This window comes from Delphinapterus leucas, chromosome 11, assembly GCF_059928025.1.
Source record: "Delphinapterus leucas isolate spDelLeu-1000000601 "Yukka" chromosome 11, BTC_Dleu_Yukka2, whole genome shotgun sequence".
In the NCBI taxonomy this organism is placed as follows: Eukaryota; Metazoa; Chordata; class Mammalia; order Artiodactyla; family Monodontidae; genus Delphinapterus; species Delphinapterus leucas.
The window spans coordinates 93757999-93781366 of record NC_143139.1 but is presented as its reverse complement, the minus strand read 5'-3'; the positions used below and the strand labels follow the sequence as shown (position 1 = coordinate 93781366).

Here is a 23368-nt window from a genome sequence, read left to right as displayed (position 1 = left end):
TCACCCAGGTCCAGCATCTTAGCTACAGAACCAGAGTGTGAGAGCCAGGCCCTGCTTCCTCCCCAGCCCAGCAAGTCCCCAACCCTTACCCCGGCCATGAGAGGACACTTTCATGGGTGTCTCTAAGTCACAGACACCCCAGGCCCCACAACCTGGGCATGATGAACACATCATCACCCCACCCACTGGGAAGCCCCCCAACTCTACACCCACCCCACTGGGGAAAGAACAGCGCAGACACATGGAGAAATTCTGAAATAAGCTTCTGGGTTTTATTCAAAACAGCACTGCTGGCGGCTGCCGCTTGGTTTCTCTATCCCGGGCCATCTGGGCCAGCAGGTACCAGCGCCATCAGCAACTAGGAGGGAAGTTTATTCACACCATAGAAACTGTACAGCGACTGGGAGTGCGATAGTCACAGCAGCAGGGCTGGGTCGAGGGCTTCCAGGAGGAGGTGGCCTCTGTCTCCTCCCTAAACCCCAGCACGGCCCGGGCTCTGCCAGGAACACTGATTATTGCACAGAGACAAAAAGAGTATGTGTACCTGGGCTAAACAGCGGCTTCTAAGAACCCAAGCCCTTACACAGCGCAGCAAAGGGGGCCAGAGGTGGCCCTGGAACAGAAAGCTCCAGTGGGAAGATTTGGGGGGAAGACAGGCAGACAGGCTGATACTGTGCACACTTAGTCCACTTTTAGGGGGCTGCCTGGTGTAGGAGGAGGCCCGGCAGGGGACAGGAAAAGGGTTTGGCTGGGCAGACTATGCCACATCTGGTCTTGGGTCCCTTTGTACAGGTGTTGAGGGGCCCACCAGCCACCACGCTGCGGAAGCCTGCAAACAGACAGCTTGGGGTGTCCAGCACCAGGGTCCCCACTCTCCGTAGGGCCAGGCCATGTGGGTTAGGGTAGGTGTGTGCTTTTGTGATGGACAGGCCACAGGATCAGGGAGGGCCGAGGGGCTATTCACCCAACCCTTAGCCATTTGGGTTTTTCCTGGCCAATCACAGCCTCCCTGGTCCCCCATCGCCTGTAGCTCCCAGGAAAAAGGCCAAGTGCCTGGGGTCAGCATTTGGGACCCTCCAGGAGCCAGCCCCATCTCCCACAACTCCCTCAGGCAAAACTTCTATGCTTCGTGTTCAGCTATGCCCACCTCCAGACACACCCTGCTCTGTCCAGCCCTCACACCATCGCTCAGGCGATGCCTGGGTCACTCTTCCCACGTGTCTGCTGGTTCTGGGGTCACTCAGTTCAGGGTAAAAGGATGGCTCTGTGTCAGACTCGCCCGGGATGTGTTCCCTGCCCAGCCACTTATAACCCGGTGACACCAAGAAAGTCACCAAGAAAGTCACTTCCCTGGTCTGTGCATGGAGCAGCAGTGCACACGGCTCAGGGCCACCGTGCAGAGTAAACAGGATGACACCTGAGCCCAGAAGACGGAAGCCTCTGACCAGTGTCACATGCCATCCCCTTGGACGCCAACCCACCCTCCACACGGTCCTCTCAGGTCCCACTGGCCACCTTCCGGCCCCCAGCACACACGTCCCTCCAGGAACACGCTGCCGTGCGCAGCCACTGTGTGCGTGGCCTCTCCTCCACCTCGATGGCTGGGGCCAGCATGGAGCTGGGAGGGAGGGCGAGGCAGAGCCGGGCAGGCTGCCCGGGGCCCTCCTCTTCCCCAGACGAGCGAGCGCCCCCCCCCCCCGCCCCCGCCCCGTGATGAAGCCATGGGCGTGGCAAAGGCAGCCAGCGCAAGGCTCTCTGGGGCAGGCAGGCGGCTTGGGACTTGGGCCCGGCCTCCCTCACCAGCCAACAGGCCACTGGGGGCAGGAGGGGACACGACCCCAGGCCCAGCCAGCCTCCCACCCTGGAGGCTCCCGTCCTGGGAGGGAGCACAGCGTCTGGGCATCGCCTTGTGTGTCCTCATAGCGACCCCTCGAAGAGGACTGCCCACCACCGCCCTTCTGGGCGAGGAGAGGGGGGCTCCAGAAGCTCAGGGGCAAAGCCAGGGCTCAACGCGCCCCCCCGCAAGAGGCCCGTGGCCAGGCTATGGCTTCTGAATCCACCTGCTCTGAAGCTCAGGGTCACTGTTTCACGTTCCAGGTACTCAGGTGCCCGAGGCCCCAGGGGATCCTGGGGTGGCCCCTTCACCTCCCTGGGCCTTGGTTTCCTCAGGTGTAAAGTGGGCCTGGCAACCCTTCCCCCCACCAGCTCTGGGGGAAAGGCTTTGCAGGCCACATTGCCCTCTCCCTGTGCACGATGCCCAGGCCCCAAGGGGCCCGACGCTGCCCAGAAGACACCCAGAGCCCGTCAAACAGACCCTCCCCACAACTTGCAGCCCGGCCCAAAGCCAGACTCTTTAAGGTCAGGGTTTGGGAACAAGGTCAAGGGCTCCTCAGCGGGGCCCAGCTGAAGCCACTGAGACGATCTCACACAGGCAAAGGGCCTGGTTATTCCTGAAGCACAGTGGGTCCCAGCCTTTCCCACCCCATGACCCCTGCGTGTCCGCAGACCGTTCCACCACCACTTCCCAACCTTCTTCAGACTGACTTCAAGTCCGTTCACTGCTCAGAAACTAGCCTTGACCTCAGCAATATGTCTGTGAAACCATGGGGTCAGTGTACTGTTTTTTTTCTAATACTAAAATGCATAACTAGTCAAATAAAAAAATACCCGTCCGTGACCCATTTGGGAAGCACTGCAGCTTTGGGAAAGTGGGGGTGATGGGTATGAGACAGAGACCCAGAGACAAGCAGCGGGAGGAGGGAGGATGTGGTCTCCAGGTGTCAGACTGGGCGTCACCCCTGCTTAGAATCCTGTCAGATCTGCTTCACCCTGAACTCCACGGAGGGTGGGGAGAGGGGCAGCAGAGTAGCTCAGGGGACAGGGGGTTGTGAGGGGAGGGGGCGGTACAACCTCCTGGAATGGCCGTGGCTCAGGGACCACCTGGGGGATAAAAGGCAATAAGTAACCAGCCACTGACTGCCCGAGCCCAAGAGCCCCAGGGGCAGCCCGACCAGCACAGACCAGGCGGGTTCCCTTGACCTTCAAGCATCTCATCTACTTAATGCCTCCACCTTTCCTCTCCCTCCTGCAGCCTTGCTGCCCTCAGCCTCCTTGGGGCAAAGCCACCCAGGCCAAGGACCTCACCTGAGGCAGAGGCCCCTGCCCAGCCTTGGAGATGCCCTTCCCCCCACCCCTGCCCTAAAAAAATACGACTACTCACCCCTGGTTTTTCTAAAGAAAGACACCTAACTGGTTGACTAAGAGAGTTTGTGTGCTCTGGGGCATCTACAAAAGACTGTCACAACTAGACACTCGGGAACAAGACAGACACCCCAACACGTGGACGGGCGGGATCTTAGCAGCGTTTCTTCTTTAAAGGAAAAAAAATGCACCCTGAATCCCACCTCTTCTTCTGGGCCTGTCTCCCTGGCCACGGGGCCCTCGGAGGCCTGAGAGCCCTCTCCAAGCTACTCTCAGCCCAGGGGAGACGCCAGAAATCACGGCTGCCAACGCCCCGGCAGGACCTTCTGCCCTGGAGTGGGTCTGGCCTGGGTCCCAAACATCAGGCGAAAGCCCCGTCTGGGCCCGGACCCACACTCCCCAACTTTAGCACTTTCTGGAAGTCATAAGCTCTCAGTAGAAAAAATAAATAAATATATATGTCTGTCTCTATGTATATGCATATGTATACACGTATATGCACGGGCAGGACCACGCTGAGCCCATCTGAGCCTCGGCAACCCGGACCCTGCTCCTCCCCCAGCCCCGGCGGCTCGGCGCGGCGGCCAGGTCGCGGACGAAGTATTGCTGTCTGCCCCTGGCTCCTGAGGTAAAGAAGGTGAGACGGGGCGGGCGGGCGGCGGCCCTCATCTCCTCCCCTGGCTCGCGGCGTCCCCGGGCTGTGGCTCCCCCGGCGGCGGCTGCGGCTCGGGCGCCCAGGGGCCCCGGGCGGCGGCCGGATCGGCCTGGCACGGCGGGTCCTTGCGGCGATCGGCGGCCCAGGAGGGGCTGCGGGCCAGGCCTTGGGGCCGGGCGGCGGCACGGGGGCGGCCGGGGCCGGCGGCCAGGCTGCTGGTACTGCTGAACCTGCGCGCGGGCGGGAGGCCGGGCGGCGGGGGCGGCGGCCCGAAGAGGGAGGTGAGCGAAAGGCTGCTGAGCGTCTCCGAGTGCTCGCTGCCCGCGCCCCCGCCGGCCCGGCCGCCCGCGCCCTCCTCGTCCGACGGGTCCATGGAGTCGTGCTGGGTGCAGCCCGGGCTGGTGGAGCCCCCGCTGCTGTGGCTGCGCTGATGCGCCCGCAGCCCGCTCAGGCTGAACTGGCCCCGGCCCCGCAGGCTCGGGCGACGGCGGGCGGCTGGCGACGGGCCGGCACGGAGCCCCGAGGCGGGCGCGGGTGGCCCCAGGGCGCGTCGCGGGCTGTCGCTCAGGGTCAGGCTGTCCTCCAGCGTGGTCTGCAGGCTGCCCGCCGAGCTGCTGCGGCTGCCCTCCAGCGACGTGTTGCTCCCCGTGGCCTGCGGGGAGGTCACAGGGGATGGGGGGCCGCCCGGTGTCCCGCAGCCCGCCCCTCCCGGTGACACGCGGGCACGTCCAGCCCTCCTTCCAAGCCCTCAGGAACTCCCTCGGATCACACGCGGCATCCCGGGCTTCCCCTTCACCCAACCACCACCGGTCTGAGCTCCTGGGTGGCCCTCCGACCCGGCCCCCTGCCCCACCCCACTCCCCGACCCTCGGGGGACAGTCGGCGTCATACTTCTCGGACCCCATCAGACCCTGCCCCCCCCCCGCGGGTGGCGTAGGCTCTGTGCTCACAGGGGGTAAAACCCTTGGGCCCCACCACACCCCTCTGGGACCTCACTTCCCGCCACCCTCCCCCTTGCTCACCGGGATCCTCCCGGCCCCACCCCACTGCCCTACCCCCACCCGCACCTCTGCTCTGGCTGCCACCTGATACCCACCCGCTTCACCCCTCACAGCCTTCCCAGCCCCTCCGCGCCCTGGCTCCCCGCACAGCCCCCTTCCCTGTGCAGCGTTCTCCCTGGCCCGTATCACTATCAAACAGACTGTACCTTCCATGCATTTCTTTTGGTGTATCTTCTCTCCTCCCACATCCCTGCAACGCACTAAACACTAAACTGTAAACCCCAGGAGGCAGGGACTCTGTCATCGTGCCACCCGCTGTAGCCTGCAAGCCTAGCACACAGCTGGGGTCAGCAGCCACCGAGTGAGCAAACGACTACCTGCTGGGGCCCTGGGCCCCGCCCTCCCACCGCCCTCCCTCCGCCGCAGGGTGCCTCTCCCGGGGACCTGGTCCCTTCCCCCAGCACCCGCCCACAGAAGAGGGACGTCACGTCCGCAGACCCTTCTGCTCTGCGCTCTGGGCCCTGTGGGTGCCCAGGTGATGGCCCTGGCCAATCCAATACAGGTGGCCCTGCAGACCAAGACCTGCCATGGCCCAGACCTGCCCCCCCCATCTCCATTCCTAGTAATCACACCCCAACACCCTCAGAGCTCCACCACCCCCTGCAAAGCCTCCCAACGCCCCCTCCTCCCCATCCCCTCAAGCTACACCCCATGGCCATCCTTCAGGGCCTGCCCCACCCTCTTCTGTCCCCAGATGCCCTGGGACCCAGCTCTGCCCATTTTATCAGCCTCTAGGGCCACCTCCTCCCTCAAGTCTCAGCACTACCCCCTCACTTTCCCAAGTGCCCCCAGTACTGCCGTGCCCCGTGCCTTCGGCTGGGCCCACCCTCTCCTCCTCCACCTTGGACTTAAGGGCCCCCTCAGATGTCCCCTGACAGGAGAGCTCTCAGAGCTGGGAGGTGCCATACTTGCTGACGGAGGGTGCAGTTGACGCTTGGCAACCGCAGGGACGCCCAGGAGCCCTGCAGGGCAATCTTGGGGAGTGTCCCGGCACCAGCGGTCTTCTCCTGTCCTTTCTGGCTGGCGGCCACAGCAGGGTGGAAGAACTCAGCCGGCATGGGCAGGAGTGGGTTGGAGGCATCCGGGGAGAAGGGGCTCGGGGGCGCTGCTGGGGAGGGAGAAGAGGGAGCTGGGGAGCAGGCTCAGGCCCCTGAGAGGGGTTGGCAGGAAAGGGCCACCTAACAAACTGGCTGTGAGACCGCGGGCTCCCCCTCTGAGCCTCGGTGTCCCCTTTGTGAAAGCAAGAGAGGAACACTGAGCCTGCCCGTGTGAGTCCTGGGAGGATGGGCACTTGGCAAAGGCACAGTTTCTGGAGCCAAGCAGACCCAGGCTCAAGGCCCCCTGGGTTCCTTCCTCTGTGAAATGGGGACCAGCTGCCCACCTCGAGGAGTGGAGAGAAGGCTATAAGAGCAAGAGGCAGCTGTGGAGCTCCCAGCCCCGTGCAGAGCACTGCTCACTGTGACGGTCACCCCCCCCAGGTCCTGACACCCAGGAGGTCTGGCCAGGCCTGGGGGCCCCCCTAGGACAGCAGGCAGGATGGCAGAGCAGACAGAGTGCTGGGGATGGAGAGGGGCAAGGAGAGGGCGAGGGGGAAATGAGAGCTGGGGCCAGTCTTCGGGGGCAACCTCTGTCCACGGTCCCCTCAGTGCCTTCCAGGATGAATGAAGATGGAAGCCTGAATGTCCCCAGGTAGGGGGATTCCTAATCTATGTCTTATTATGTAAGGAAAATGCTAATGAACGGTTAGGTAAAGAAGATGGGATTTCGTTGGATCAGAACGGCTCTTGGGGCCTGTGCCCCAACTTTTGGTTCAGGAAGTCTGGGGTCTTGGCCCCTCAGCCATCACGTCCAGTCCAGAGGCCGTCAGCTTTAGGGAAGGTCCTCGGAAGTCACTCCACCCCCAGCTCCTGGAAAGCGCTCAGGGCCAGGCCTCCCAGAATAGCACTTGGGGTGAGCTCAGGGTCTGGGGGCCCCTCTTCTGCTGAGCTCACCCCTCTGCCCCCTTCCCCAGCCAGTGCTGTGAAGCCAGATCCCATCACCCTCCAACGGGACTGGAAGTGAAGGTAAGTCCGTGATGGACCCATCAACTGAGTCCTCCGTCCTCCCGCCCAGAGCCCAGCCACAAGCCCAAAGCGCAGACAGAGGATGCTGAGGGTGGGGCTTTGCACGAAAGGACTGTTGAGGACAACAGGCTTTCTGTTGTTCAGCGTCACCTTGTGTGACGATCTGTGGGATAAACACCTCTCGAATTCAGCTCTAGAAAAACCCTTCAATAATCAGGCAGCTTTCATTCTGCTTGACGAGCTCTGTGTGCCAACATGTTTCCTCTTTCACCACAGCTCCTAGGACACTCAGCGTGAATCTTCCACTAGCCTAGACTTCTGGTATAATTATGATCTCATTTCTATCAGGCCTGAGATTCCTATCTTTTATTATCAGTTATCCACCTGGTTCTTTCTGGACTCAATATAATAGTCTAGGCAAAAACACCAAGGAAAAAACTCAGCCCGGCCCCTCTGAAGCCAACACCCGAGATCAGGGCTGTGGGGAGCTGACGGGGCTCCCACCCCTCACCTTGGTTGCTCTCGTGTTTCAGCCAGGACCGGACGGGGTTGAATGGGATCGACTCCAGCTCACACAGGAAGTTCTCCGGATCCGACGAGACAGCCGTGTTGGATAAGGGGAAGAAGCATTCACCCAGGTCCCCTACCCGCATCGGCTCAGGCGGGTCCTGCTCACCCTACAGGAAAAGGGAGGTGAAAGGGGCAGGATGGTGGAGGGGGGACAGCCTGCCACAGCTGCTTTCATGCCCCTGCTCTTCAGCCCTTTGCTTGGTTGCTCTCACTGCCTGGGATGGCCTTCTCGCCTCGGCTACCTGGCCAGCAATCATCATCTTCCAAATCCTGGGTGAAAGGACCCCACCTCCAGGAAGCCCTCTCTGATGTCCCAGGCAGGTAGCAGTTTCCCACTCACTCCCCTCATGACTCTGAGATCCTTGAGGGTCTTCCTTGTCTCTGTAGCCAAGTGCCTAGTTCAGACCCTGGTCAGTAAAAAAGCCAAGTCTAGGCGGGTGAAGGCGTCAGAAGATTGGCCAAGCGGCTGCAGGGCCTCCCTGTGAGCATGACCCTGGGCAGGTCCCTTCCTGTGGCTGAGCCTCCGTTCTTACAGCCATAAACAAGAGAGTAACCCCTCCTTCTGGGGCCTGGCACCCAGAAGCTGCCAGCCTTCCTTCCTGGCACTCCCTGGGCCCTAACCCTTCTCAACCCTGCAGCCCAAGGCGACCTCTGCACAGTAAGCTCCTCAAAAGCTGCCTCAATGTCCCCTCCAAGGCGGATGAGCCCCCTACGAACTGTCCTTTGAGTCCTAATAAAACAGCACCCATCTAAGCCCAATGAGGCCCTAGAAACTGTGCACCCCAACATCCTGTGTGGAAAACAGTGCAGGGGTGCAGGAGATACAGGAAGGGGCTGGGGATGGGTGCCAGGAGCTGTAGGAGCTGTCAGCTCTCAGGGAGGGGACGGGGGGCAGGGAGGGGCTGGGAAGATCCACTCCCCCCATCCCAGCCTTCCTGGAGCTGATGGAGGACAGCCCTGGGGGGCAGTGGTGCCAAACCCAGGCTGCCCCAGGAGTCAGGGGTCAGGGGGACCGAGGCTCTCTTAGGGCAGGGCCACTGCACCCCAACCTCAGGCCAGGGGCTCCCTCTCTCATCCCTGAGCTGGGGCAAGAACGACTTGGCCTTGAGGTCACAAGCCAGGTGGCAGACCTCCCCTGCCCGAGTCTTCAGGATCAACATAGTGGCCCTTCCAGCCCTCCTGGCCTCCTCAGACTGACCACCTCTAGGGCAGAGGTTGGGGACCAGCCCCAGGGCTGGCTTCCCTGCTCTGCCTTGCCCGGCTGTGTGACAGGACAAGCTAACTCACTTCTCAGAGCTCTCATGTCCTCACATGTGAAATGGAGCCACATTATCCCTGCCACACAGAGCTGGGGAATGGACACACTGAGTGCAAGTAAAGTCTGGCACACAGTAGGTGCTTGCACCTGTTTCAACTCTTCAGCCTTAAGGCCCCCTTGTAAGTTTGGCCCACCAGGGACAACTCCCATTAAATGGATCAAACACATCCAAGCTACAGTGAGTGGCCAAGGCCACTTGGATGCTGTGATTGGAGCCCTGGCTGGCCTCATTGCTGTGTGACTTCAGGTAAATCACTCCACCTCTCTGTTCCCAGCCCTCATCTGATCAACAGGAGATGAAGGCCCAGCACACAGTGGGTGCCACTTAAGTGGTGAGCCAGGAAGGAAGAGTGTTCTGGCACAGCAGGCAGAGGCCAGGCTCAAGGACAGATCCGCCTGCCCCGGAGCCCACTGGGCGCTCACCTTGCTGTCTCCGGGGCCGGGTGGGCAGGCTGCGGGGTCCTCCAGACTCAGGTCATCGCCAAGCAGGATGGACGAGGACCTGTCTGAGTTCAGGGAGAAGGCCTCTGTCTCGGCCAGCTGCACCTGCAGGGAGAGGCAGCAGCGTCGGGTCCCCCCTGGGGCTGGGATGGGGCAGTCCGGTCCTCCAGAAAGATGCAGGGCAGTGGTCAGAGAGGACCAGAGATCTGAGCACAGACAGCATGTCCACCTTGTGCAGGAACCCAGCCTGGGCAGGGGGTGGGAGATGACACGAGGGTGTCACAGCCAGCAGAGTGCCACGCCTGGGCTGGGCTGGAGGGCAGGTGAGCTGCCGTGAGCTGTGAACCAAAGCTGGTCTGCTTGCCCCCAGGCCAAGTGCCACTCGAGGCTGGCTGGGTCTAACTCACCCGTGGCCCTGTGCAGGCTAACCGCACATGCAGAGGTGTTTGCAAGCCCGGAGGACCCTGGGGAATTTGAAGCCACTTCAGGTTAGGGGGGTTCCCAGGGGCTGGAACACCCCTGGGGAGGAGCTCAGGGCCCCACTGGGGAGAGGGGAGAGGGCCCTCCTGAGCCTGCACAAGACAGGCCAAAGGCCACTGGATGCCCTGGGATGCCCATCCGGGAAACTCCACCTGGAGTTTGTCACAGAAAAGGCAAACTGCACCAGAGGTGACACATGGGCTTCCTGCTGGCCCCAGCAGCCCACCACCAAGGTGGGCCCTTTCTGAGCACCCACTGTGTACAGACACAGAGAGGGGCCTCGCAGCTCCTGAGGCCACGCCACAGGCCTGCACTGAGCGGACGGACAGGCCAGCCCGGGCTCGGCGAGGCAGGTCTGCCACAGCCCCCGGGCAGCATCGGCCAAGTCGGCCCAGCCAGGCCTCCGCCCAGAGCCGCTCTCCCCTCCGGCTGGTCCCCCACCCCGAGGCCCCAGCTCCCTCCGGGGCTGCCACTACCTCCTGCTTGTCGTGGTGACACTTCTCGCAGCTGGCCGGCGAGGAGTAGTGGTGGAAGATGGAGCCGGACAGGTTGTCGATGATGGTCAGCTCCCCCTCCAAGGAGTCCTTGATGATTAAAGAGACGCTGTCCAGCCACAGGTTCTCCTAGGCGGACGGGGACGGGGTGGGGACAGGCGGGATTATCGGCCGGGTCGGGATGGCGGGGCGGGTGGGCACAGCTGCCCTTCTGGTTCTCTGCCCGTGGCCTGGGCCCGACCCCTCATCACAGGGTCGCTCCTTCAGTGGAGCCGAGCAAGTGGGGCCCGAAACGACAGAGCTTTCTGCCCGAGGCCCCCGCCCAGCTGCCCTCCCAGCCCTCTGCGACCCCGCTGCCCTCTCCGGGCCCCGCCCACCTGGGCTGGCGAATAGCAGTTTCGGATCAGGTGGCCCTCGGCGTCGCCCGCGCTACCCGCCCCTCCTGGCCCGCAGCCAGGCACGTGTGCCCCCGGGGAGCCGGCAGGTGGCCGCGGGCTGGGGCCCAGGCCGTGGGCAATCTCCAGCTCCAGCTCGGCGTCCATCTCAGCGTCCTCCTGGGCCTCCTTGTTGCTGTCGTCCAGGTGCTTCATGAGCACGGCCACCACCACGTTGATGAGCACGAACTGGGCCGTGAGCACGAAGCTGACGAAGTACAGCGGCGACACGAACTGCAGGCTGCTCAGGCAGCTGCGCTCGTCATGGGTGCAGTCCCGCAGGGTGTCCTGCACCCGGCGGGGCGGGGAGGCAGTGGTGAGGCCCGGGGGCCTCCAGGCGCAGGCCTCACCTCTGTCCTCACGAGTCCCTCCCCACCCAGTCCAGGCCAGACTGCGGGCCAGGGCCGAGGAGCCTGCGCTGGGTGATGGGCAGTGAGGCCAACGCCGAGGGCCTGGCACCCGGAGGAGCGGTGCCCGGAGCCCCTGGCCCTGGCCGTGGGCCCCCAGGACCCTCTGGCCCTGGGCGGAGTCCTGTCCCCTAGAATCTGAGCACTGACCCCAGAGCAGCACTTAGGGGCAGACAGAGACCCTGGCCTCATCTCCACCTCACTGTGCTTCAGGGTCCCGGGCAGGTCTCTCTGCTTCTCTGTGCCCTGCACCCCCCTCCCGTGTGTGACGGGGCACTGGGCAGGCAGAGGGCCCGGGAGCCCTGGCTGTCAGGACCCGGAACCCAGCCCAACTCTCCCTCCCCAGCCCACCCACGTGTACCTTCATGATCCCGTTCCAGTTGTCGCCAGTGGAGACCTGGAAGAGCGTGAGGAAGGCCATGCCGAAGTTCTCGAAGGTGGCATGCCGGCTCATGCCCTCACATGGGTTCTCGTCATTGCAGACTGGAAGGAGAGTGGGGTCAGCCCGGGCTGCCCTGCACTGCTGCCTCTCGGCCTCATCTCAGAATCCCACGACAACCTCAGAGGTGCGTGCGGACTGTGCCCAGCCCACAGATGGAGAAACTGAGGCTCGAGGAGGTGCCACACAAGCTGGGACTCAAATTCCGGTGAGCCTGGCTCCTCCCTCCACCCAGGTATCAATTCCTGAGAGAGACGATGGGGTGGGTAAGGGCCAATGCCCAAGGGAGCCCCACTTTCTGGAGCCAGCCCTGTGCAGGGCTGGGCTGGATGTGGGCTGTGTTGCCCTTGGTCTGTGCCCTGGCCACTCTGCCTGCTGGGGTGGCACTGGCTCTGGATGGGCACCGGCAGGTGGAGCCGGAAGGGGCATGCATCCCTGAGAGGCCAGACAGTTGGGGGGGCCCAAGTCGGCGGTCCACTGCACAGGCCTGGGTGTGCCTGCGGACCCAGGCTAGCGTCTCTCAAAAGCTGCTATTCACTCTGGGAGGGGCACGTGGATGGCTGAGGGTCGCCCATCCATCCCCCCCACAGGCCTGCTCTGGGGGCATCTCCCCAGTACAAAGACCTTGACGGGACAGTCTGGTGGGGGAGTGTATCTCAGGCCTCCCCACCCCTGCTGAGGTCCTCCACCAGACCTGTTCCACGAAGCCCCCAAGCCCAGGCCTGCTTCAGGCGTCACGCACCCAGCTTCCCGAAGAGCTCCACTCCCAGGGCAGCGTAGATGAAGAAGAGCAGCATGAAGAGGAGGCCCAGGTTGCCCACCTGTGGAGACAGCAGGTGGGACTGGGCAGGGCCTGGGGAGGTGGCGGGCGGCAGGCTCCAGGCAAAGGACCAGCCTGAGGGTCGGGGCAGCTGTAACATTTCACCAGACTCTGTGTCTGTGTCTGTCACCCCTGCGCGACCTCCTGGAGGGCAGGCCAGGTCCGGCACAGAGCACAGGACAATAATAAAACACGTGTGGAGCCTTTGCTGTGAGAGGCCCAGTTTCAAGCACTCCACGTTCATTACTGCACACAGGGATCTATGAACTCTCTTTTACCCGCATTCTTTAGGTGAAGAAACAGATGTACTGAGAGGTGAAGTACTTGCCCAGGGCCACATCGCTAATAAGTGGTAGGACCGGGATCAAGCCCAGCAGGCTGGCCCCATGGTCCATGCACACAGTCGCTACACCTGTGTGTGGTTAGTACCATCCCACAGATGAATGGAGAGAGAGAGGAAAGGAAGGTGCAGCAATAATGCCACCCCCTCCACGAAGCCTGCCTGGATGTCTTCAGGCAGACCAGGATGCAGTCTGACAGCATGAGAGTAACTGGTGTGTCCCTGTCACTGTCTCTGCCAGTCTGGGAAGTCCTTGAGAGCAGAGACATGGCTGGATTAATTCAGATCTGCTTCCTCAGGCCAGCATGGGCCCCGGCCACAGAGCGGAGTGAACATAGGAATCATGCAAGACTGGGGGCCCCAGAAGCCTCCTGCAAACGCAGCCACCCCCATCCCACAGCTCCTGTGGGAGAAAAACATCGCAGATTCCAAACCTATTTCAAATCTATCCATAGTCCAGAGACCGCCTTTAATTCGCGTTATGGATGAGATAAGGTTCAAAAATGTTCCTGCCCTAGAAATGAAGTATCTCCAAGAACCCTCAGAAGACCTGCATGAGTAGAATCCGAGGATGTTTGCATTAATTGCTGAAAAATAAACCACGTTAATCACAGACTCTTAATGCTTCTCTGCTGCAGACAAGGGTTTCCTTCCAATCTGTGCTACAATCACACCAACAGTGTCTGACTAATTAAATGATTCTCATTCATTAATGAAACAAGCACTCACTGAGTACCTCTGAGGCCAGATGCGAGGCCCCGACTGCCGGAAGGAATCCGGCAGGGCCTGAGCCTCAGCGCAGCTTCCCACCCTGTGCGGGTCCAGGTCAGCGTTTCTTCAACCTCACCTTTCCTACCAGCTCCCCCTCTTCCCTGCCCTCAGCATCTCCGAGTCTGCACGGCTACAGCAGCCTCCTCAACGGCCTCCCTCCCTCCAGCCTCTCCCTCGATCCATTCTCCTCACGGTCACCAGAGCAACCTCCTTAAAGGCAGCTCTGCTCGAGGCCTTCCTTATCCAGACCCTCCCGTGGCTCTCATTGCCCACAGGACAAAGCCCAGGTTTGCTGTCTTGACATCTAAGGCCTGTGTGATCCAGCCCTGCGGACCCTCTCCCAGCCTGATTCTCCACCCCGACTCCAACCACACAGAAAACAGACTCCATTTGCATATTCTGTTTCCTCTGCAGGGAAGACCCTCTCTCTGTCTTTGCCTGTTAAATGCCTCCTCCCCACCCCCAATACCCAGATCATGGGTCACCTCCTCTGAGAAGCCTTCCCTGATGCCTCCTCCCTCTGAGTGCCTGAGGCAAAGCCTGGAAGGATGGGGCTGAAGTTTCATTTTCATATCACTTTACATAGAACCGAGGAAATGTCCAGGGTCAGCTAGCAGATGGTGAGGGGTAAGCCCCTCACCCCAATACCACATGGTTCTTGGCACATGCATCTCTTAAAGTATAATTACTGTCACGTGTCTCCTACTCGAGGCTGGGACCTCCTAGGCATCTCCACGTGCCCTAGGCCAACTCAGTGCTGGCCTGGGAGCCACCCTAGCATGCCCAGGGGTCAGAACAAGGGGAAAGGGGTAGGGGAAGGGGCAAGGAGGCCAGGCAGGCTGGGGGCACACACTTGCCGCCCCCATTTCCATCCTTAGCAGACTCTTACCTGGCACTTCCTATGATCCAGGTACCGTTCAGTGCTTTATAAGCTTTAACTATTTTAAACCTCACAACACCCCTTTGAGGTAAGCGCTGATATCATCCCCCATTTCACAGGCAAGAAAACCAAGGCACGAGAGATTGAGTCACACACCCAGGCTCTCGCCGGATAGGAGGCTTTGACCACAGGTCAAAAGGGCTTGAGTCTGGGCTCCAACCCACTTCCTGTCTACACCCTAACCCCCCAGCCCAGCACTCACCCCCCATCTCCCATGAGACAAATTCCTCTGAAGGGATTTCATGTTAGGAAAGACCACAGCTCTCTGAATGAAGGCCCTTGCTTTCCACTCAGACCTGCTGTAAGCTGTGTCACTTTCCCTTTGCAGCTAGGCTGCTGGGAAGCTCACACCAAACTCAAGGACGGAACTCATTAACATCGCTAGCCAGGTTCCTGAGAGAGTTAGCTTTGCTTTCACCTGCCCTGGGCTGTTAATCTTTTATCCTCATTTTTAGCACGCTGTATCCGTGCCTTTTACTTTAAGACACTTAAAGTTCCTTAAGACTAGGTGAGTCATAATGAATAAATGAATGTATATGAGGTTCACCTCAGAGTGAGGTGAGACCACACTGAGGGGAGGGAGAAGGGGAGCCATCAGTAGTCAGGACAGTCGGGGAGGGGGAGCCTGGGACTGCAGAATTCCGAGGAGGATGAAAGATGCACCCTCTGTGGCCCTGACCCATCTCCCCTCCGGTCACCAACGTGGGGGGCTTTCCTAACTTCCCAGGGTTCTCACCCAGGTCAGGGTTTCATGCTGTCTCCTCCTAGAATGTCATATCTGTCACCTCTCCATCCACATCACTACCTCTCCTACCAAGCCACCTTACAAGGTCAAGCTCAAAGTGCCCTGACGCCTTCCCTGATTCCCCAGTGTGAGGGCCTCTCCCCACACCGCCCTGAGGCCTCTGTCTTCCCCTCCAGGCTGGTGACTCCTGAGGGCAGAACATGGGCGCTCAGCGGCAGCCCAGGGTCCGGTACACAGCAGGCGTGGGCAAGCGCTTGGCAAGTCAGGGAGAAAGAAGCAGAGGGGACCCCGCCCATCTCACAGCCCCTGGCTCACATTTGCTTCTCTGGAGGTGGGACTCTGCCCTGGCTCCGGGCAGCTCTGGAGAGAAGGGAAGTCAGGGCCCATGCCCCCCAGGGCCCCAGAGAGGGGCCACAGGAGCAGCTCTTACCTGGGGCAGCGCTTGCACCACGGTGTCCAGCAGGGCCCGCATCCCCGTGGCCATCTTCAGGAGCTTCAGCACTGTGGGCGACACCCAGCCCGGCGCACTCAGCCCGGGCCAGCGGACAGGCGTGTGCACGCACGCGCTCATGTGTGAGTGCAGGAGAGTGAGAGAGTGGAGGAGCGCGCAATCAAGGATGACAGCTCTGCGATGCCGTACTACAAGCACGTGGGTTCAGCTGAACAGGGCGGTGCACAAAAACATGTGTGCCCAAGGTCAGGGCGTTGGTGTAAAAAAGTCCAAGAGGGCTTCCCTGGTGGCGCAGTGGTTGAGAGTCCGCCTGCCGATGCAGGGGACGCGGGTTCGTGCCCCGGTCCGGGAAGATCCCACATGCCGCGGAGCGGCTAGGCCTGTGAGCCACGGCCGCTGAGCCTGCGCGTCCGGAGCCTGTGCTCCGCAACGGGAGAGGCCACAACAGTGAGAGGCCCGCGTACCGCAAAAAAAATAAAATAAAATAGATAAAAATAAAAAAGTCCAAGAGAAGGGGGGCAGGCACAGTGGGAATGGAGGGGCATTAGGCGTGTGAGTGAGTGCGTAATTCACCGCGATGAGGCCACAATGACCGACGCGTGAGTGGCCCTGGGGTCTCTCCCTTTTCCTCTGGCTGGAGAGGGCCCCAGTGTCACTGCTGAGTTTCTCCACCTGCCCCCTCACGACTTCAGAATCTGGGGGCAACAGGCAGGGCAGGTGGAAGGGTGAGCATTGAGGCAGGAGGTTTTTGAAAGAAGTGTGAGGACAGCCTTGGGGAGAAAGGGAGGCTTCTGGGAGAAGGAAGAGGATTTCAAGGACAGCGCGTCCCAGGCAGTGTTGGAGAAATGCTGGTGAGGACCCAGTGTCTTCCCAGCTGCACTGGGTTCCTTTCAACCGAACCTGAGACTGGACCACAAGGACCAGGGTGTTATATGGAGGGGGCGTGCAGGGTGCAGTACAGAGCTGTCAGGACAAGGGTGCGTGTGTGCCCACGGGACGGTGGGTTGAGTGTGTATCAGGTATGGGCTCCTCCTGGCTCCTGTTCCCCCTGCTCAGCAGGAGGCCCGTGCTGCCCCGCAGCCCTCCCCCACGTGGGCTCCCCCACCCGGTGCCCCGCCCGCCCCTCACCCCGGGCAATGCGCAGGACCCGCATGATGCGGATGATGGTGGGGTTGATGGGCAGCGCCGCGTTGATCTCGATCTCCTCCAGCGTGATGCCCATTACCGACAGCAGCACGATGGCCAGGTCCAGCTGGTTCCACCTTCACGGCCGGGCAGAGGAGGGCAGGAGTGAGAAGCAGGGTGAGAGGCACTCGAGGTTAGATACGCCCCAGCTGGGAGGAACTTCCCAGCTCTCCACCCTCCTGCCGTGGCCCAAGGGGATCCCTAACAGCCCCTCCAGACCCCAATGGTTCCAGATCCTTCTCTGCCCCCCACAGCCTCTGATCCCTCAAGAGGCTGACCAGGCTAAATGAACATCTCTGGCCTCTGTGGGGAAAGAGGAATGGGCTCTGACTCCTAGGTCTGAATCTTGAGCCAGATGCTCCCCCTGTGTGGCCTTGGGCTAGTCCATCAACCTCTCTGAGCCCAATGTGTTCCCTCTGAAAAGGACTAGCATGAGATATGGCCTGCTCTGCCTGTGGGGTATGGAAGACCCACAAGAGATGAGCTGAGGAGGGCTTGGCAGAATGCCCTGCACCCATCAGGGCTGTAGGCAGCACACACCTGGGGTCCCTGGCCATCAGTGGCCAGCCACTTATTGGTTCCCCTCCTCCAGCTGCTCCAGGCTTCCCCAGAGGTCAGGACTGCTTCCCCATCCTGCAGTCCACTTTCTGCTGCCCCAGCCCAGCTGCTCACCGGTCCTTGAAGAAGCGCCTCAGACCAAATGCCACCAGCTTCAGCACAGCCTCCAGCACAAAGACAGTGGTGAACATGTAGTTGCAGTACTTGAGGGCTGTCTCCAGAGACTGCAGGGGCAGCAAAGAGAAGCATGATCCAGGCCCCATGACCTGTCCCCCGCTTTATTCCAGCCAGAAAATCTCTGCCTTTTAAGGGGAAAATTTACTCCATTCACATTTAATGCAATGATTTACATATCTACTTTCATGCTTTCCACCTTACTTAATGTGTACGATTTACTTTACATTGCTGTTTTCTTTTCCTTATTTCTGCTGGCTTGGTCCAACTGCCACTCTATGGAGGCAGTATGGGGTAATGGTTAAGGGTTGTGGTTAAGAACCAGACTGCCTAGATTTGAATCCAGACTCAGCACTTACTCCTTATTCACTGTGTAACCTTGGCAAGTCACTTGACCTCTCTGGGACTTAGTTTTCTGATCTACGAATTGGGGATGATAATAGCACCCCCCTCAGAAAGTTGCTATAAAAATTAAATGAGGTAATAGCCCAAGACCGGACAGAATAAATACTTGGTAAATGTGAGCTATTATTATTCCATTTCTTCATGTTAATTTAGAAGTTCTACAATTGCTGTTCCATTCCACCAGTGGTTGCCTTCCTTTTCCCTGCACTCATAATATTCCTCTCCTACCATTTAAAATAAGATACTAATTCCTCATCTGGAGGCTCTGCTCTCCCCTCCTTCCCCCACTCCAGTAAGTCTTTAAGAAGACTTGCCCTTACGTACCCCTCATGTGTCCCTCAGGCACACTGCCTGCAACTAGCTGGGAACTGGTCACCTCTCCTACCGCAGTGTTTGCCTCCAGCGGTCCTGCCCCTCCCCCAGGCTCCATATGCCCCGTAGTGGTGGAGCCAGTGGTGGAGCCAGCTGGCAGGCCCTGAATGCAAATCAAAGCTCCAGTCCTGCTTCCACCGCTCACTGGCTGAGTAACTTGAGCACATTTTACCTCTCTGAGCCTCGGTTTCCTCATCTACAAAAACCTCCCCCAGACACACCTTAGGATCGCTGTGAGGATTAGAGAGTGAATACCTGCAGTGTGCCCTGCAGAGCCACACTGAGCATACCACAGCTACCGTCACCCATGTTCAAGGCTGGGTCCAAATGCCATCCCTCCTACCCTCACCCCCGCCCCACCTCGCTCACCAGGACCGAGTGACCTCTCCCTCTCACTCCTCTGTCCTACCAGGCCCTGCGCCTCCTGAGCATAGGACCGCCAGTGGGTCCCTGGGGTGGGGTCTTGCTGAGGGTCCAAGCCCAGCACGCGATCCCAGGCCAGAGGCCAGGCCAGGCTCACCGTGGGCTGACCGTAGTGCTCCAGGGACATGGTGACCACATTGAGGCAGATGACGGCGGTGACGAAGATGTCCAGGTAGTGGCTGGTGCACATGGAATGGATGAGCAGCCGCGTGCGACAGTAGGTGGCATAGTAGGGCAGCCGCTGGGCCTCTGCAGGGGGTGTGGGGCGGCAGCGGGGAGAGCGGCTCAGACCACAGAGGGTTGGGGCCAAGGTGGAGGCAGAGCACACGGAGCGAGAGGTGGAGGGGCAGGAGGAAGCAAGGGGGAGAGGTGCCAGTCCGCCCCAGGCCCTGGGAATCAGAGTTAGGTCTCTTCCCCCAAGCCAGGGCGCCTTGAGGGAAAGGGGTAGGACGTGAGGGAAGGTGGCAGACAGGGCGCTGATTCTCCCCATCGTGCCCATGTGGGGGGTCCGGTCTGCTGGGGGCGGGGCATCAAGGCTCCGCCCTTGCCCTCTTCCTGGACTGAGCTGCCAGGGTCTCGTGCAGGTGGGCAGTGGGGTCACCATCAGACTCCGGGCGGACACCAAGAGGAGTCAGGTCACCTGGACAGGTGGATGCTGGGGGAAGGGCAAGGCCAGGGGCCTGGGGGCCATATTCTCTGTTCCCTTCTGGCTGCAAAGGCCCAGTGGCTGGGGTCACGCCCCGGGCTTGGCCCCTGAGCCCCGCCCCCCGCGTCACCCACTCACTCCGGCGTTTCTTCTCCAGGCGCCGCAGCCGCTTCTCCTCGCGCCGCCGCGCCTCCTCGGCCTCCTGGTGCTGCCGGCACTTGTGGAAGTTCTCCACCACGACGCCCACGAACATGTTGAGCACGAAGAAGCTGACGATGAGCAGGAAGGAGATGAAGTAGAGCAGCATCCAGGGGTTGTGGTTGGGCACCGGCTGCGGGGACCAGATGGGGCTGAGGGAGGCTGCTCGGGCACCGGGGGGCCCACCGTGCGGGGCGCGCCCCACCTCGCCGAGCCTCCGTGCGGTGGGGGCACCGGCAGCAGCCTCCTGGGCAGCTGGGAGATTTGAAGGAGGCAGAGGTAGGAAGTGCCCACCCTGCTTGGCACAAGTATGGTGCTCAGCAAAGAGAGCCCTCCCCTTCCCCGCCATCTGTCTTCTTCCTCTCACCCACCATCCATCCGTCCCCCATCCACTTATTCATCCATCCACTCACCATCCGTCCATTTATCCACCCACCCACCTCTCCATCCATACACTCATTCCTCCATCTACCCATCCATCCACTCACCATCCGTCCATTTATCCACCCACCCACCTCTCCATCCATACACTCATTCCTCCATCTACCCATCCATCCACTCACCATCCGTCCATTTATCCAACCATTCACCCATTTATTCATCCATCTAGAAACAAGGCAGGAAGCAAAGCAGCCAGCAGAGGAGAGAGCGCAACCCTGATGGAGTCTGTGTGTGTGTGTGTGTGTGTGTGTGTGTGTGTTGGTAGGGGTGGCAGGCAGGAGGGTACAGACTAAGAAGTGGAGGAGGATGTCTCCACGTGCTCTATTCCCCCCACATCCCCAAGTCCCACCTCTACCTCCAGCTCTAGAGTCTACGGGGTGAGGCCCGAGAGGCCAAGAGCCCGAGCCTGCTTACAGGCCTAGGCGCTGCCCCCAGCCCTGATTCCTTCACTGAATGGGCCCTGTCGTGACCAAGAGCATCTCCCTGCTCCTTCTCCCGTGGCCCCCACAGCCATGACACTGCCGACCCTGGTCAGCCGCGTGTCTTGCCTAAAGTCCCAGCCTAGCCCCAGAGGGGATCCCCACTCTCAGGGGGATCTTGGGAGCGAGGGCTCAGGCCTCCTCTCGGGCCCAGCCTCCTCCCTGACCCCTTCCACCCTCCCACTCCTAAATCCATCCTCACCCAGCAGCCCCGGGAAGCTCCCGCAAGCTCACCTCGCTCTAACCCCTTCACTGACACCCACTGTGCTCAGCTACGCTCCACCCCCGGAGGCGTGCGCAGGTCTTCCTGACCTTCCCACCCCGCTTCCCGCGCCAGCCGCCTCCTCCCACACCCTCAGTTCTCCACACACGGGCTCTGCAGCCCTCCTGGCGGGGCCAGCTTGCAGCGCTCGCCCGACACAGAGCGAGGCAGACAGAGCAGTGACTTACACCAGCCAGGGAGCGGCCCTCGTGGGGCAGGGCGCAGGCCAGGACGAGGAGGGGCGGGCTGTGGCTGACAGTGGGAAACCCCAGCTTCAGACCCCGGGGCCCCAAAGACACCGTGTCCCTCCCCGACTGCCCGGGCCGGACCTGGCCCAGCCGCGCCCACCTGCTGGTCCACAGCGACGGCGTCCAGTCCATTGTACATGATGTTCACCCAGCCGTCCTTGGAGGCCAGCACAAAGAGGGACATCAGGGCCTGGAACCCGGGAGGAAAGGGTACAGGGGCAATGGGCGCGGGCAGTTCGGGCTGCGTCTGCCCCCTCCATAGCTCTCGGAGGCAGAGGGACAAGACCTTCCCCAAGTCCAGGGCAGAGCTGTGTCCTCAACCAAAAAACCTTTTCTGAGGGTGCCCTGTGGGCCTGCCATAAGCCCTGCAGGCACTGCTGCAAGAGAGTGAGACTGGGCGGGGAGTCCTGGGCTCCAGTCTCAGCTCTGAAATTAACTGCACAAGAAAATTCACGAGGCCTTTTCCTCTCACCCACGGAACGGCGCTAACACTTCAGTGACTGCCTGCCATGCTGGCTGGGAGGGTCAGCGGAGACTTTAAACTGGAAGGTTCCTGACAAACATGTGGGGCCCTGCCACCATCACGCCAAGCTTGCCTCTGGCACCTGAAAACAGGAGCTCGTGAGAGAAATCAGGACCAGCCCAAGCTCTGCCACTCACTGGCTGTGTGACTTAATGTCTCTGGGCCCTGGCTTCTTTGCCTGTAAATGGCAATAATTGCTCCAACTAACAGATTTTAGAAACAGAGATGATGCCCAGGAGACAGCCAGCCAAGGCTCCTACACAGACGGCAGGCCGAAGCATCCTCAGGATAGGTCTCCTGCCCTGAACCGGCCCCTCCTTCCTGCCCACCCAGGGCACAGACCCATCCTCTTCCCTTCCAGGCGGGAATGGTGCTGAGGGCTGCCCGGAAAGGGCTCAGGCCCAGGAGGAGGGCAGGGCGGGGGACAGGCCAGGGAGGCACACGGAGCCCTCACACACCAAGGAGCAAACGTCCCCGTGAGCCCCTGGATCACAGAGGCCTGAAGTACAGACAGCCTGGGACCTTGGAATCACAGACCAGCTGTCACTGATCCCAATTTACAGATGAGGGCACTGAAGCACAGAGAGGGTCAATACTGGCCTGAGGACACATTGCTGATAAGTGGCCCAACAAGGAATCCAAGGTTTCAGGCCATGCCGTAACCTCCCACGTGGCTCTGCAGGCTGAGAACACCCTACTCAGGTGTCCCCGGGCATCAGCCTGGCATCAAGCATGCCCAGAACGGGAAAGAGCTGGGGATGCTCCACAGTAGCCAGGCCTGGGCCTGGCGCTGAGGTCAGGGAGTCAGGAGCACGATCATAAAGGGCCCCCAGTGGCTTTCCCTCAGCTCCTGGAACATCTCTTTTAAAACATTGTCTCGGGACTTCCCTGGCAGTCCAGTGGTTAAGACTCTGCGTTTCCAATTCAGGGGGCGCGTGTTCGATCCTTGGTCAGGGAACTAAGATCCCACATACTGTGTGGTGCGGCCAAATGAATAATTAAAACTTAGAACAAAATAAAAATCTTTTAAATTAAAAAAATAAAACATTGTCTTACCAACAACTGAGTTGTTAAGAACTTGAAAATGTACTACTTCTGGAGAATCTGGAGGGGCGGGGTAACTGGGACCCAGTTTCTGGCCCCATTTCCCGGCCACTCACTGCCCCTCTGAGGCCCCACAGCTCCTTTCCCAGGGGGTTCGAGGAGTGGAATCCCTGGTCATGGGGATGAGCGCTTCAGTGGATACAGTTGCACGGTCCTCAGCAGAGAGGCCCGGGCCCTGGGCCACCCAGAGTTGGATCCTTGCTCCCTTCCTGTGTGAATTGGGGAAGGCACTCCCAGGCTGGTCATACCCAGTCACCTAGGTGGGCCCTCAAGAAACAGGAGCAGTTTGGGGGTGGGGGGAGCTCTTTGGAGGCAACCAGCTGGAGGCTCTCATCTGGGACACGACCCAGGTGGCCGAGCCTGGAAGGCCCCCAGGAGAGGGGACCAAGGGCAAAGCAGGAACTGGGCAGGGGCCGGCCTGCCAGCTGGAGCAGGGACCAGAGGAGATGGGTGATGGGAGAAGAAACCCACCCTGGGCCAGGGGCTTGATACACTTTAGTCTCTGCCACAGCCTGTATGGTGGCCTGTAACATTCCCATTTTACCAACAGGGAAACTGAGGCTCAGAGGGGCCACACCTACAGTAAGTGGCAGAGCCAGGATTCACACCTGGTCTGGCTGACTCCAAAAATGCCTGTCAGGGCCCCCCTGGGTAGGGGGTGGGGGCCAGGAACCAATGTCCACTAAAGCACTTCCTAAATGCCAGGCACCTGCTGGACAC

At 60.6% G+C, this 23368-nt stretch overlaps 1 protein-coding gene across 1 annotated transcript in view; it reads right to left on the bottom strand.

The window, feature by feature from the left end:
• Positions 1-236: 236 nt before the first annotated feature.
• CACNA1I (calcium voltage-gated channel subunit alpha1 I) overlaps positions 237-23368 on the bottom strand; it is a 109027-nt gene continuing 85895 nt past the window's right edge. Inside the window, exons 23-36 of the mRNA XM_022596536.2 lie at positions 21122-21211; positions 19532-19724; positions 18845-18996; positions 17488-17597; positions 16759-16892; positions 15610-15680; positions 12306-12384; positions 11486-11607; positions 10661-11005; positions 10266-10412; positions 9292-9414; positions 7492-7657; positions 5826-6025; positions 237-4508 (exon numbers count right to left, since the gene is read on the bottom strand). Coding sequence (XP_022452244.2) covers positions 3867-4508; positions 5826-6025; positions 7492-7657; positions 9292-9414; positions 10266-10412; positions 10661-11005; positions 11486-11607; positions 12306-12384; positions 15610-15680; positions 16759-16892; positions 17488-17597; positions 18845-18996; positions 19532-19724; positions 21122-21211 — 2574 coding nt within the window. The 3' untranslated portion in view covers positions 237-3866. The remainder of the gene's footprint in view (positions 4509-5825; positions 6026-7491; positions 7658-9291; positions 9415-10265; positions 10413-10660; positions 11006-11485; positions 11608-12305; positions 12385-15609; positions 15681-16758; positions 16893-17487; positions 17598-18844; positions 18997-19531; positions 19725-21121; positions 21212-23368) is intronic.